This window comes from Coenobita brevimanus, chromosome 98, assembly GCF_032717465.1.
Source record: "Coenobita brevimanus isolate Jiangsu-jjx chromosome 98, ASM3271746v2, whole genome shotgun sequence".
Classification (NCBI taxonomy): Eukaryota; Metazoa; Arthropoda; class Malacostraca; order Decapoda; family Coenobitidae; genus Coenobita; species Coenobita brevimanus.
In genome coordinates this window covers 41,445,678-41,462,530 of record NC_137051.1, presented here as the reverse complement: position 1 = coordinate 41,462,530, position 16,853 = coordinate 41,445,678, and the positions used below count along the sequence as shown (strand labels likewise).

The window sequence follows — 16,853 nt, the reverse complement described above, 5'->3', positions numbered from 1 at the left end:
AAGATATAAAAAGTTTTGGATGTGATTTATGGTTTCACTTTTCCTGGTTTTCGTGCTAGTATTTTCCTGGAGATTTTTCCTGACTTCTGTGGTGGTGGAGGACGGTTTTCTTGTAAGGCCTCCGCTACGGCACGACATCTATCGGTGGAGAACTAAAACTCTGGGTGAGGTCGAGAGTTAACTTTTCCTATTTTACTGTTACTTGGACTAATAGGGTTTAACTCCTCACTGCTTCCCTGGTGTTAACTCCTGATTTACGTGGTGGTACTCCTGATTTACGTGGTGGTACTCCTGATTTTTTTGGTGGTACTCCTGATTTTTTTGGTGGTACTCCTGATTTTTGGGATGGTACTTCTGGTTTTTGGGGGTGGGATTCCCGATTTTTGTGGTGATTTTCCTGATTTTTTTGGGGGTACTCCTGATTTTTGTGGAGGTACTCCCGATTTTTGTGCTGGCACTCCCGATTTTTGTGGTGGCACTCCCGATTTTTGTGGTGGCACTCCTGATTTTTGTGGTGGCACTCCAGATTTTCCTTGTGGTGCTGTGTTGGCGTGTACGAGTGATTTCTTCAAGACCTTAACAGCCTCCTCGGGGGTCATGCCACCAGGCCCGCCCAGAGCAACAGCGCCAGGGGGTAAGGCACCTGCTGACGGCTCACGTAGACCAAACCTGAAACAAAAGTCTAAAATTACTCACTTGGAAGAATAAACATACCTAAAACTGGAAAATTTAATGTTGTTTGATGAGAAACAAAAGTTTCGTCAAGATAATGCAACAATTTCGATCCGACTTTGACTCTTGAAGCAGGGAAGAACTACGCACACTTATGGGAATGTTTCATGAGAAGATGCAACAGTTTCGGCCCCACTTGGATTTGCTTCTGGGATACAGATATTGTTACGCAAATACAGAACTGATTTTATTGAGATTATATGTCCGAATCAAGCCGAATCGGTCATATCCCCTGGCATCATCAGGTAACATAGGCGCCGGGAAATTGTTGGAACCGACTTGGGTGTTCTGGTCTGGCTTTGTCCTCTCCCGGGTACAAAAATACGGTTGAGGAAGTTCCCAAACACCTGTCCCTAAGCGATTTATTATGTTTATTGTACCTTTCTCTCCTCATCTGTGTTACATAAATTCTTCCAGTATCGCCATACTCTGCTTAAGTATCATCTATCTATCTATAGCCCGACGCCCTAATCCCGCATAGGGTGGCCGCAGACAAAACGCCTCCAAGTCGCTCTGTCACCCACCATTTGACTACCCTCCCACCAACTCACCCCCCCCTCCCTCATATACCTCTCAACTCCATCCCTCCACCTCATCCTCGGTCTACCTCTCCCTCTCCCTCCCTCCACCTCACCTACATACACCCTCTTAGTCAGTCTTTCATTCTCCATTCTCTCCACGTGTCCAAACCACCTCAGTGTATTTCACCTAATCTTCTCAACCACATCCACATCCACCCCACAACGTTCCTTCTCTTCTTCATTCGTCAACCTGTCCCTCCATGTCACTCCACACTCTCCTCTCAAGTAACTCATTTCCACTGCTCTCACTCTTGACTTGTTCCCCTCTTGCAAGGTCCACATCTCGCTTCCATACGTCAGGGTTGGGATCACAATACTATCATGCAGTGACTTCTTAACTTCCATACTCACCTTCCTATTTCTCATCACTGCTTTCAGTGAACCAACAACCTTCCTTCCCTGCTGTACCCTTTCACGCACTTCATCCCCCAAAGTTCCATCCTTACTCATCACACTATCCAAGTACTTGAATGCACTCACACTCTCCATATCCTCACCATCCAACCTCACTGTACATTCTGTGACTTCATTCTTCTCAAACACCGTAACTTTACTTTTGTTTACATTAACTTTCAGCTTCCTCCTTCTACACACTGTCCCAAATTCATTCACCAAACCTTGCAACTCCCAGTCATCTTCACTCAACAGTACTGTATCATCAGCAAACAGCAACACCGGAATCTTCCAAATCTCACCCTCATTCATTAGAGCCAACCCCACATCCACTGCCCTACCCTGCACCTCCTTTACAACCCCATCCATGTATATAGTAAACAGCCATGGAGACATCACACAACCCTGTTTCAGTCCCACATTGAGATCAAAGAACTCACTCAGCTCACCATCCACTCCCACCGTAGCCCTAGCTCCTTCATAAATAATCTTCACAGCATTCAACAATTTCCCATCCACTCCATATATTCTTAATACCTTCCACATACCTTGCCTATCTATTGTCATAAGCTTTCTCCAAGTCCATGAAGGCAGCATACACTTTCTTTCCCTTCTCTAGATACTTCTCCACTAAACATCTGAGAACGAATATCTAATCTACACACCCTTTTCCCTTCCTAAATCCCCCTTGTTCTTCTCCAACTAGCTCCTCCTATATGCCTAACCCTGTCAATGAGTATTCTACCATATATTTTACCAGTCACACTAAGAAGGCAAATACCCCTATGGTTACCACATACTTCTCTCTCCCCTTTTCTTTTATATAAAGGAACAATTATACCTGATTTCCAGTCCTCTGGAACCCTTCCCTCTTCCCAAGCCAATCTACACAACTTCCATATCCACTCCACAACAATCTCACCCCCATACCTCAGCATTTAACCACACACTCCATCAATTCCTGGGGCCTTTCCCAACTTGATCTTCTTCATTGCCTCCACTACTTCCATCCTACTGATCTCTTCCTCCCTCCTCTCATCTCTTCTTCTCTCAGCCATTCCCCAACCACTTATACTCGCACTGATGTCACTCTCTACTTTCAACAAATCCTCAAAGTGCTCCTTCCATCTCCTCAATTTCTTTCTGTTCTCCACCAACAATCTATTATCATTATTATCATACAAAAGGATATTAACCAGCCGTAGCCAGAAATAAATCGCTATGGAAGAGGTGTTAGGGAGCTTCCTCGTGATGATACTGGCAACTAGAGTCGCGGTGCACGACTCTGAGGTTGTCATTATCATACCCTGGCAACCTATCATTCAAAATGTGCGTCCGATTTAGTATCATATTATACACGAATCATATTATTATGCATGAATATATTATACACGCATACTATTATACACGAACATATTATACTCGAATCACATGCGTCTCATATTATACACGAAATCAGACGCACTTTTGAATGACAGGTTGCCAGGGCACGATAACAACCACCTCAGAGTCGCGCGCCACGACTATAGTGTACTTCTTAGTGTATTCCTTTGTTTATTTGCTTGTTAGTGTATTTCTCAGCTGTCTATTGAGTTTCTTTGTTTTTATTGCGATCTGTTGAGTCTGTCAGTGTTTTTCTTAGCTAATATTTATCTTACTACATTTCTTAACTAATCTTTTCTTACTGCATTTCTAGATTGTTTTCATCCTCAGTGCATTTCTTGATTTTTTTTTCAGTAATTTTTTTCCTTGGTTTATTTCGTACCTAATTATTAGTTGATTTAGTCCTTATTTAGTTCTTAATTGATGTTTTCTATAATGTACATCGTAGTTAAGTACATTTAGTAGTGTGTGATCTAGTGTATTGGCCTTAAGTGAGAGTGTGAGGGTAATGTCTGGGTGATAAGTATTAGTAGTAGAAATATCACTTCTTAAATTTCCTTTCTTTTCTTTCATTTCTCTCTCTCTCTCTCTCTCTCTCTCTCTCTCTCTCTCTCTCTCTCTCTCTCTCAGGTAACATCCCTCATTAACCCGGCAGGTAAAATAATTAATCCCATCCCCAGGTAAGCCAGGTAGAGAAACACAGGTGAGATTCAACCCCTGTAGTCCCATTACCTGCTTGTTGGTTTGTTCCTAATGACACCTTTCAATTCGAAATATCTCTCTCGAGCTGAAGAGACAGTGAGTGTTTAGGTACCTATAAACCTCCACACACACACACACACACACACACACACACACACACACACACACACACACACACACACTAATTCAAGGAGGGGTGGCCACAAATGAGAAGACTCATGTCACTCTGTCCTCCGCCGTCTGTCTGCCATCTCTCCAACTCACACTCCCCTTCCGTACATACCTCTCCACCCCGGCCCTCGATCTCATCCTCTCCATATACTGAATAACGCGTCGTCGGAATGAAAGGCCTAACCCCATCAGAGCGACAAATTAATTAAAAAAAAAAATCTACCGTTACGTTCTTCCATTCTGCTCAGGGAAGCCTTTACTATACTCATTTTATGCTAACTTTGCCTAAAACGGCCATCTCTCCATCATGAAATTTGAGTTGCAGTAATAAAACTTGCATATCATCCTAGTCACGAAGAAGTTGCACGAAAAGGACGAGAAACCGTAGTATACAGTACTTTTATTCTGCCACTGAGTTACCTGAAGTTGCAAGATGACGAAAATAGAGTCATGGAGTTTGACCAATTTTCAAAACTAAGATGCGTATGTTAAATGTTCTTGCAAATGCATGATGATTTTATGCAATTCAAGGCAGATCGCTCGTGGTGATGGGGTTAATTTACTGACGACTGTGCAACCGCTGATCTCAATTGCTTCCCGCGCAGACTAAACAGAAATGGAATTAGCCTGCACAGTACTTCTACACTACAGATAAGTTGGGTTGAGACAGAACAGGTTAAGAGGCTGGACCGGAGAAAGGTGAGAAAAGCCATTGTTTTGAAGTGCAATGGTCGTGTGTGTGTGTGTGTGTGTGTGTGTGTGTGTGTGTGTGTTTCAAGGAGGGGGTGTGTGTAGTTACCATCATCCCACCCCCAGTCCTACATACAATCTGATAGTCTCAAGAAGTAGATGATGATGATGATGTTGATGATGATGATGATGATGATGATGATGATAATTCTTTGATGTGATGCCTATTAACTTCACAAGCATCGATAAGTCAGCCCCCAGTCCACCCCTAGACCATGACCAGTTTACATACAGATCACAAATTTAACTACTGGGTCAACTGGGAGAAGAGGGGAAGAAACAAGAGTACAGTCCTTAAATATTAATATCGAACTCGGGTTTATCTAGTTACGAGCTGGATGCGCTAACCAACGCATTACGTGCTTCCCAGGCCTTGAGGAAGAGTTCACTCGGGGTTCTTCTGCACTTATAGGTAGTTTGGTTTTGTACAAAGGGAGGGCAGGATGAACCCTCAGTGAAGTTAAGGAGGAGGTAGAAAAAAAAAAGTATTGAGAATTTGGAGAGAGAGAGAGAGAGAGAGAGAGAGAGAGAGAGAGAGAGAGAGAGAGAGAGAGAGAGAGAGAGAGAGAGTAGAAGCATTAGAGAGGGCTGGCTGAAGGGGCGAGAGGGAGTGGAGAGGTGCCTTGATAGAGATGCTTGGGGGCGGGGAGCTTTTTTCGCGTTAATCCTGCGTGAACTGTGGAATTACTCGTTCAGACATAACACCTCACCCTCTATCTCTAGGCTCGCAATCCCGTCGGTTAAGGAAGCTCCCTAATACCTTTTCCTAAGCGATTTATGTTGCTTATTACACCTTCCTGTCATCTTCTGTGTTACATATATCCTTCCAATATCGCCATACTCTGCACGCAACGCAGAAAAAGAGGCTAACCACCCATATCCAAAAATAAATCACCAAGGGAGAGGTGTTAGGGAGCTCCCTTAATCGATGAGAAGACAGGCCCCAGTGCTGGCTAAACTGAAGGCAGGACAAGTATTTCACACTAAACGAAGACTTTTTGTTAAATGTTAATGTGGCAGGTTGAAACTTTGCCAAACTACTAAGGAAACACCTCATTGTGGCACTTGTTAATTCCGTATTGTCTGGAAAAGCTCGTCAAAAACAGGTCTGAATTCAGCTTAAAACTCTGGCTGAGACTTCCTTCATAAGCCAGGAAGTGGATAAAGGTAAACAGAAATTATGGCTGACGAGTGTAGGCTACTGTTGCTTCTAAAAGTTCCGTAATAATTTTAGTTTGAGTAAAGTGGCAGATTGACACTTTAATCTGTTTGGTTTGTTAGTTTCAACCAATTGTGAGTTTTAAATACTCTAATTAATATCTTACTTTGAGTCACAGAAGGGCTATAGGAGTAACGGAACTTTCGGAGACAATAACACATTCGGCAACATAGGAAACTTTGAGACCCTCAGAAGAACAGCCACTTTTCATTCACTTGTTTTTCAGGCATCACAATATTTCCGAGGCAGCACATTAACTAGCCTATTGTTTAGGCCATCTGCATCAAACCCGGAATAGACTGCTCTTAATAAAGTAAAAAAGATTCCAAAATTAGGCATGATTATCGTGAAGCACAATTTTAGGCTTTGAGCTGCCCGGTTATATAAACGTCCCTCAACTCCCCCCCGCCCTCCTCCCCCTAAACACATACACCCGAAACGGAGGTTGGTGGACTGCAGGAGGAGGGCGTCTTAAGCCTGCAGTCCACTGGGTTCACATTTCAGATGAGCCTGGGCAACAACTACCCCCTTCGCCACGATGACGCTTATACGTCATCGTAACCCTCCAGTGTGAGCACACTACGACGCCTCTGTGTCGTCATATATCAATGCCACCAAAGGAGACAGCAGAGGGTTTAGTTTATTGTGCTGGGGCTCGTATGCTACTGAGGATAAACTAAGCTCCACCCACTTTTTTTTTTTTTTTTCAGCCAATCCCAACATATGTGGGAAGGCACGTAATTGACGGTGTGTTGGACAGTAGCTTTGCACCCCACCAGGATCAGTCTTGACTGTGTGTAACATGGGAGTGTACTGTTGTTCCCTCCACAGTGAATTATTGCCGAATCACAACATATTTTTGAGAAATCTCGCGATTCCTCGAGTGATGAGTGCTATCAGCCGTCGGCCCAAGACTCGGATATCAATGACTCGTCGATTGAAGAACTTGAGAGTGATTAATTTGATGATATTCATGAAAAAGAAATCGAAGGTGGCTGGCGGTTGATAAGCGACATATTTGCTGACACACGTCCTAACCACGTGCCAGAATTTACGACTGAGTTTTTCGGGCTGAACCCAGCGATCAGCGAATCTGAAATTGTGTCGCCTTTGGACTCTTTCATCCTATTTTTTGATGCAGATGTGGTGAAGCAAATATGTGAGTGGACAAATCTGAAGACAAGTTTGTCAGTGAACACCCACAGAAAAGGGGCAAAGTAAACAGCATTTTTTGGCGTCCAGTTTCAGAAAGTAATATGTACACTTTTATCAGCCTTTTGTTTCCATGGGAATAACGAAACTGCCCAGCATTTACATGTACTGGAGCAGAAGTAGGTTGTACAGTACTGTTAGTGGCACAGCCAGGATACGCCACAGCCTGGGCCAAGCAGGGGCGTGAAGGCCAAGAAAATGTAGGCCTAGATTTGAGTTCAGAGGAAACATTTCTATTAGGTATGTACATTGAATTAATTCGTGTAATATATATATATATATATATATATATATATATATATATATATATATATATATATATATATATATATATATATATATATATATATATATATATATATATTCTTTTACTGCACTTTGTTTTTATAAACGCACTCAAAAATATTTTTCGATTTATAATATTTTTATAACAAGCACAACCAGTGACAGATTCAGTCTTACACACATAGGCGTATACACACATATACACAAACATACAAAACACTATAGCTATTTTCACAAGATAGCAGCTCTTCCCTGGAAAAGTAGTGTGGGGGAACGAGGGGGGGGGGAAGCCTCGTACACGGTATTACGCAAGATTAGTCACCCTCGTGGGGAAGGGGATACTGATACGATTGGCTCACATCCCCTCACTGTTGGCCTGTCACACCGAACTGAAGTGTGTGAACCAGGATGAAAGAAGCAACAGAAATAAAAGCAACACGGAACTGACATCTTTTTTTCAGACGATTTTCCTCAAATTCGGATAATATTTACTCATGAGGATTCTTATTAAACTTAAGACGATTTTATTAAACTTTGGATGGTTCGTTCGACTTCATGCGATTTCATTAAACCTCAGACGATTTTATCCAACTTCAGACGATTTTATTCCGCTTCAGAGGATATTATCCAACTTCAGACGATTTAACTCCACTCCAAACGATTTTGCTCAGCTTCGGACGATTTTATTCCGCTTCAGACGATATTATCTCACTTCAGACGATTTTATTCCGCTTCAGACGATTTTATCCAACTTCAGAAGATTTAATCAACTTCAGACGATTTTATTTTATTCAGTTTCAGACGATTTTATTCAGCTTCAGACGATTTTATTTTATGCAGTTTCAGAATTTTATTCAGCTTCAGACAATTTTATTTTATTCGGCTTCAGACGATTTTATTCAGCTTCAGACCATTTTATTTAACTTCGGACGATTTTACTTAATCTCAGACGACTTTGTTCGACTTCAGTTGATTTCATTCAATTTCAGACGATTTTTACAACTTCAAGCTTCACTTCAGGCGACTTTATTCAACTTCAGACGATTTTGTTTTCAACTTGGAGTCAAATTCTAATGCTTGGAGATGACGGGAAGAAAAAAAATCAAGTCCTCGGGGTGAAAGGGTTTAATCACATCCCAACCCACACCATCAGTGACTCCCAATCATCATCATCATCATCTCCCAACGCTATCATCATCATCATCTCCCAACGCTATCATCATCATCATCATCTCCCAACGCTATCATCATCATCATCATCTCCCAACGCTATCATCATCTCCCATCATCATCATCTCCCATCATCATCATCATATTGCGCCAGTGCTGCTACTGTCATCATCATCATCATCATCATCATCATCATCATCATCACTTCTCCCACCACCAGTTTCATCATCATCACCATCATCATAAATATCAACACCATCATCAAAACCTTAACCCATCATCATCATCATCATCATCATCATCACTTCACCTCACCTCACCTCACCTCACCTCATCATTTCCTGTCTAAAGGGACCCGAGAGTTCCCTGGCTGTGGTAATGAACACCTAAATTAAATATATTACGGTAAAACTTTATTACTTTTCCACCACGTACCATAAAACACACACACACACACACACACACACACACACACACACACACACACACACACACACACACACACACACACACACACACACACACACACTCATACTGGATGATTCAGATACGCAGAGGCTACAAAATAATGTCACTATTTTCCCCGTTAATGAGGAGAGTTGAGGGAAATTCGGATACTGCTTTCTTCAGTGCATTTCAGTTTATTAGTTAATTCACAAATATTGAATGAGCTCCTTCAATTTTTATACAGTACATAACAGAACCAGGTGCTCCGCACTATACTACTTCTACACTAACTTGGGCAAGATTCTCGTCCTTTTTCAGCTTATTTCACGAAAGTTTAGTGGCAGGAAGACAATACTACAGCTCAACGTCCTGTTCATGGCACTTCTTCGTGACTAGCATCTAATTCTTGTATTCATCAACTGTGACATAGCACTGAAGATGGAGATATGGTAATTTTAGGCCAAGTTAGAGTGAAAATGGTATAGTTAATGTTCAGTACAAAGTATCTTCTAAGCTGCAGGGAAACGGTTCCACCTTGAGAAACTCGGTGATGAGGAGAGTGCTAATGAGTATGTAGCAGCAGTTTGGAATCGGTTTGTAGTGCTCAGTACTGTTGAGGACTCTGCTGAACAACGAGATACCTTTAAATGTGCTACCTTGACACCAGCTGATGAGTGCACTGGAGAGCACCCGAGATCAAGGAGGGATTTTGTGTCGCCGGGGACAATGGCCACAATTGAGGAAAGTCGTGCTGCCAGACGGATGGAAATCTGGAGCAGTACAGAATTCTGTTTCAATGGGCACGAGTATTTCAGAGAAGGGACAAGGAGAAGTATATCAGGGAAATCGCTGAGGAGGTGGAGGGTCGCTTTCATGCAAATGCACTTCGACCTGCATGCCAAGCCCTGAAAAAGCTCTACTCCAGACCTGCTTCACAGGTTAAGTCTGTTCGGACAGATAGACAGCTGGTGTCAGGACTAGTGAGTATAGGGCTTGATGGGCTGAGTACCTTGAGGCTGAACCTCTCAGTGGTGAGTTTTCATCAATAGATGCACAACCACTGACTGCTCCCACCAGTTCAGGATACCGTGCCTTCTCTAGAGGAAATCAAGAAGGCAGTGGATAGGTTGAAAAGTGGTAGAACTGCTGGTGTTTGTGGATTCCAGTAGAACTGATCAAAGCCGGGAATGGAACCATTATCAGGGCACTGCATGCAGTCATAGAAGCCATTTGACGAACTGCTTTCATTCGTCCTAACTTGACAAAGGTTTTGTCACCACCATCCAGAATTCTGGACAGGGAAAGGAGATCATGACTGTAGTAACTACCTCTGTAATACAGCACTCAGTGTGCCACGCAAGGTTCTTGCCCACATTCACCTACAGCATATCCAAGACCATTTGCTAAAGTTTGAGGCCTGAGCAATCCAGATTCACGCCCAAAAAGTCTACAGTTGACCGCTTCCTAGCTCCTCGAGTTCTCATGGAACGCTGTCTTGAGTATCAACAAGGTCTGCTTGCAGCCTATGTGGATCTCAATTAAGCGTTTGATTCATTAAGTCGGGAGGTACTATAAAAACTCTTGCGACTCCGTGGGATCCCTGCAGGGATAATCCGACTGATTGCGGGCCTGTATCCAATCACTAAGGCCCAAATACAGGTCTCAGTTTTGAACTCGATCACCGGCTTAAACCCTGGATTACAGCATTACCCCAAATCACAGATAATTAGAACAAGGTTTTGAGCCGCTGAGGCAAGTTTAGTCTGTCCACAGTTTAAACCGCCTCAAGGAGACTGAGGGGAAACTGAGGCTGGCAAGTGTCCGCATAAATACAGGGTTTTTCTTTCAAAAAATTTCTACAGACTGAAGAGTTTGTGGAGAGGAGAGTATTGGGTGATATGTTTGATAATGTCATAAAAATAAAACATCAAACTTCCTTGTCCTCTCTACACTGAGAAAGCTGTGCAAACCAAACAGTAGCCTGTTATCACTGGAACTTACTTTTCTATCATAGAACATTGTCAGTTGTGCAGACATTCTAGCCTTAGTTTTTTTTTTTTTTCTGTATGTAGCCGTTTTGAAATCCAGTATTGCACGAAAACTTGAACGTCGCCTATAGTTTACAGCGCTTTGAAATTCAGTGTAGCGCGTTTGCAGATTTCTGTTTGTCAACACAGCGTGATTACATCCCTGTGGCCTACCTGAGGGGGTCCTCAGTCACACGCTGGGCATGGCAATGGAAGGGTTTACTGTACCTCGATATCGTAAAACTGTCAGCTGGACAAATAGTAACTTCTTATATATCACCGTACGTTCGTATCATAAAACTGTTGGTTGTGCAAGTACTAACTTACGTATATCTGTAATATAAACGTTTTTGTCAATGAATATTTACTGCATAATTTCTAGTACCGGTACCCAAAATACATATGGTTTACCAGAATTTCATATTTGTTTCAAAGAAGCATGAGTAATGGTAGTTCATCCAAACAAGCTATTTAGAAAACCCCCTTCCCCTGTCGTGGAGTTAGATCGAAGCGGTTTGACGTAATTTGCTTCAACATGTGAGACTTGTATGTTTATTAGTAATGAACAACTGATAATAACTTATAACATTAGGGCTTATATGATACCGAAATTCATATATGGCAGAGAGAGTGATAGCTGACGTGGTAATACAGAAATAATGAACTGCAAAAGTAAAGTGTACGAGTATGCACCCCACTAAAGTATAACTTTACTGCATCATGAAGTTATGATGTATTGTTTTAATTCACTCGTGTTATAGCCATATAGTATTATATATTGATTTTTTTTTTGCCATTAATGCACTAATTGGGCAGGGAGCGATTTTTTTTTTTTTTTTTTTGAGGCTGGTTTTCCCGCCATATTCTAATCCCAGTCATTTTAAATAGCGCGTGCTGATTGGCTGTGATAACCGTGTTCGAATGCCTGCTTCAGTCTGAGGGTTATGTCACAGATAACTTAGTCTCGGATTATCTCTCATATAATCCAGCGACTTAAATATGGCTAAACCGTAGGCTATAATTCGGGATCGAATCTCCAATTCGTAGTTTGAACCAGGCTCAAACCCGAGGTTTAATCCGTCGTTCTGAATTCGGGGCTGATAGTGCTGTCAGGTGTGGAGGAAGAACATTAGACTTCTTCTCAATAAGTACTGGCTTAAGACAGGGATATTTTTGTTTCCATGCTTTTCAACACGTGCATGGACTGGGTACTTGGTCGGCCTGTGAGTCAAACTCACTGTGGAGTATCAATTGGCAATTTCAAGGTTACTGACCTCGACTCTGCTGCTGCTGCTGCTGCTGCTGCTGCTATCCTAGCGGAATTGCTGGAGATACTACTGAGTGCCCTCCAGGAATTTCACGACAATGCAAAGCCATTGGGATGAAAGGTCTCTTGGGCCAAGACCAAGGTCCAGGCGTTAGGTGGCTTGTTGGATGAAGCAGTTCAGTCTGTCCAGGTGAAAATGTGGAAGTCTTGGAAAGATTCATTTACCTTGATAGTGTGGTAAGGAACAATGGTAGATCAGATGATGAGATTTCTCTTCACATCGGTCTGGCCTACGGGGCTATGCATTCACTCAGCTCGGGCATTTGGCTTTGTTGTCATTTGTGCAAAAGAAGGAAAAACCGCATCTTCAAGGCACTGGTGCTCCCTGTCTTAGAGGTATTGTGGCTGAGCATTGGACACTGAACAGTGACTTGATGTGGCGAATTAACTCCTTTGGTACTAAGTGCCTTCGCAGGATCATGGGATATCACTGGTACGGCTGGGTACGTAACAAGCGACTGCTCCGTGAGACTGAGCTGAGGCATGTTGCCAATGAAATACGTCAGTGCCAACTGGACTTACGTGGGCACGTGGTCTGGAAGGTTGCAGAAAGGGACCCCCATGGGTGGAGTCAGATTGTGAGCGAAGCTATGGCCCCCGGGGAATTTGCCCCCCCTCCCCATGATGATGATGATGAATAACAAACATATTGGCATTATTCTGGGGCCTTGGAGCAGCGACGCAATCTCGACCATCACACCAGTCCTGATAACAGACAGTCTAAGAGTGATGTCAATATGGATGGTGGGCATTAGTGCTTAAGTGCTGATGCATGAAGATATGGGGCACGTAGGGGCATTGCTGGCCCCTCAGGGAAAGGCTTATCAAGTCTAGGTCCAGCGTCACACATACACTCTCACGCAGATAAGAGAGAGAGAGAGAGAGAGAGAGAGAGAGAGAGAGAGAGAGAGAGAGAGAGAGAGAGAGAGAGAGAGAGAGAGAGAGAGAGAGACCCACCTTTTAACAACTTGCTGGCGTTGTCTGTCCCTGAGTTTGTTGATGAAGGCGTGCTCAGAAATGGAGTAGAGGGTGCAGTTCCCGCTGGTGGCATTGGTCGTGTACCCCTCCACCTGGACAGAGGGAGAGGCACGTGAGCTGTGTGTGTGTGTGTGTGTGTGTGTGTGTGTGTGTGTGTGCTTTGATGAGGATTAAAGGTGTGTGTGTGTGTGCATTGATGAGGATTAAAAGTGTGTGTGTGTGTGTGTATATGTGTGTGTGCTTTGATGAGGACATAAAGGTTGTGTGTGTGCGTGTGCGTGTTTGGGGTGGTGGTTTTGTCTCCTAGACGAAAGGTTATTTACTCTTGTATGATAATTTATATACATTTTGTATTGAGTGTTTGGACGCTCTTTAAATACACCAATACAGTATGTGGCCTGGCTGAGACTAAACACACAAACACCTGTACAAATGCAAAACATGTTTAGAGTTACGTAGGCCCATTTCTTGCCTATAAAGCTTGTGATTTTCATGTTGCTTTCGTTGGTTACTTACCTTTAAAACAAAATTACTCACAATTTTACTACTTAACATAATTCTTTAAATCCTGTGTCACTGATGATTCATAGGTTCTTTTTACGCTAACAGTGCCATCACTTCATCTATATACTGAGTTGTGGTGTGAGATTAGCACTAGAATATGTCCTGGCCATGAGAAAGTGACAAGGAAAAGCTGTAGAGCCGTAGTAGCGTCTTCTACCACTGAACTGCGTAAAACAACTCGCAACAGGACGAAAATTGGGCCAAGTTGAGGTGAAAGATCTGTAGTCATCCTTTTAAGTACCGGTAGGTTGAGTTACTACTACTACTACTAACAACAACAACAATAATAATAATAATAATAATAATAATAATAATAATAACAAGAATTCTGAAATTCCTGAAGCAATATTCCAAAAACTCCACATTCCAGATGAATATACTGTTATCATTGTAAATCTAATATTAAGGGACTTTTGCTATGCCTCAAAATTTTTTACGGATTATGACCTGTGACCTTGAGATCAAGGGCAAGGTCATTCATACTATGCAGATTATGTTCACCCATGACCAACATTTCCACCGAGTTTGGTCAAAATCGGTCGAATACTTTCCGACTGAGCACTTCCAGGCATGAGGCGGCCATTTTGATTTTCCTCAATATCTCCAAAAGTATTTGGTGGATCTCAGTATCAATACCCAGGTGCACTAGTATGTGCTGACGACTACATACTGGAACATTTGTAAAGCAATCGGTTCTGTAGTTTTTGCTGCTCAGGAGAGCAAAAATAGGAAAAATAATATAGAGGGCGCTAGTGCTACGAAAAAAAAAAAAAAAGGGCCAAAAGAAGCCTGCAACCAAGATACATACCTCCTGAAATTTTCAAGTCTCTCTCTCTCTCTCTCTCTCTCTCGAACGGTCTTGGAATGCCAGCCTTCTAGATCTTCCCTCTCCCCCCCCCCAAAAAAAAAAAAAAACTCCACAGAATGTGAAGTTCTTAATCATAATAATAATTAACAAAAACAATAATAATAATAATAATAATAATAATAATATTAGTAATAATAACAGCTATGTGTCTAGAGTGAGGAGAGGTTGGTGGTTCAGGGAGCTCTTGCCTCTCTGCAATGCTGCATGTGTCAGAAGTGTAATGCTGTATGGTAGTGGGACCTGGGCAATAAAGGAAGAGGATATTCGTAGGCTCAGACGTACAGAAATGCCATTAATAAGGTGGATGTGCAGTGCGTCCTTGAATGCGAGACCTGGGGAGGCTAGGCTTTTACGATGGAAGAGTTGAGAGAAAGGATGGAGCTAGAGTGAATTTGTATTGAATGAAGAGGGGTAAACTGAGACGGTCTGAACATGTGGAGTGGATGGGGGATGACAACTGGATGCAGGAAATGAGAAGTGTTAACGCTGGGGGTAGGGTTGCAAGAGGCAGACCGAAAAAGACCAGGGAGTGTGGCCTTAGGGAGAAGGGACTGAATATGGAGGCTGCCAGAGATCGAGCAGCATGGAAAGCCGTCATTAGGCTACCAGGACCGACACATGCAAGCATGTTGGAGCCTTCATAACGAAACGAAAACGAAACGAATAAGAATAATAGAAGAGCGGGTTTGTATATACTGTATGGAAGGAGAGATGGTGAATATCCCGAGCTAGGACTAATGCACCATAGCACTGGAGGCCAAGGAGAGATCCTTGGAGAGACCGCTACATCTCTCACCAGGAATATACGCTACCCTGGTATGGGCTGGAACTGCCTACCCTATGATCGTGAAAAGCGAACGCTACCACTGAGCTATTCTGGCTGTGGGGAAAGTGACTATGTACAATGGCGTGGACAGTACAGGAGAAAAAACAACTGTCAGAGGATGGAATAGAATGAAGCGTGTGATAAGGACGGACATGACATAAACAACTCTTCATTTCTGATCGCGGGCACTATGGCTCTACCTCACAAGTGTTGCTAAAGTGACTGAAGGAACACGTATGGAGGCAGCAGAGAATTTAGGAGGGCTGGGTGATGGGCGAATGGATGCATGGCCCATTACTCCAAATTATCTACTGTTACCTTCTTGTACTTTTGAGTTGTCTGAGTCGTACCCCATCCTTTGGAACGGTAGGGACAGAGTTATGATGATGATGATGATAATGATGCTGATGATGTATAAAGGATATACATGTTAGCAGTTGATGATGATGATGATGTGGAGAATATTTTCCACAGACGAAATATCCTAACACGAATTGGTTATATTTGGATTCATTGTCTCAATGAAGCAGTTGGATCAGATTAATATGTGTGCGATGCGGTATAGCTTGTATATATTAGTTTATTATTGTAAATATCGGATACTATAACTATACTTTGTATAGTTAATAGAAACAAACATTTATATTACATAAAGGAAACTAAGAAACAAGCATTAGAATAACCAGTTAGTGGAAACAACTATCCAGTTACGGTTTCCGGGAACTAGCTTGATATTCATCCACCATTTTTCACTTCATTAGACCTGACTCTGAGAAGTGAGTAGCAGTATAAACCCCGTGGTGTAAAGACACATTCCTGTTCCTCTTAGAATATCTTCGTGTATAAGTATTGCCTGTTCCAGAAAGGTTTTGGTGAAAAGCATATAGACATTATAAAATAAACGGGCAATACAAATTTATAGAGTAATAATTAAAATAGTCATTACATCAAATGACATCATAATATCATAACCGTATCGGACAAGATTGATTATATTGTATTATGCCCACTACATTAAGTTCGCTGCCTAAATATGAATCGTTGAGTACCACTGACCAGTAGGTGGGAAAGATTCGTTATTCAGTGTGTGCGTTACGCTGCTTACCATCCAAAAAATCCAGCGTAAGTCTTAATTATTTAACTTACTCATCCACGTGTGAATAATGAGGACTACTTAATGGCTCTTATACTACAGCAATACTGATTAGAGGAAGGGCA

The 16,853-nt window shown here is 42.3% G+C and overlaps 1 protein-coding gene across 1 annotated transcript in view; it reads right to left on the bottom strand.

The window, feature by feature from the left end:
- Positions 1-275: 275 nt before the first annotated feature.
- LOC145414049 (galactose-3-O-sulfotransferase 2-like) overlaps positions 276-16,853 on the bottom strand; it is a 47,403-nt gene continuing 30,825 nt past the window's right edge. Inside the window, exons 8-9 of the mRNA XM_080283612.1 lie at positions 13,357-13,469; positions 276-669 (exon numbers count right to left, since the gene is read on the bottom strand). Coding sequence (XP_080139738.1) covers positions 276-669; positions 13,357-13,469 — 507 coding nt within the window. The remainder of the gene's footprint in view (positions 670-13,356; positions 13,470-16,853) is intronic.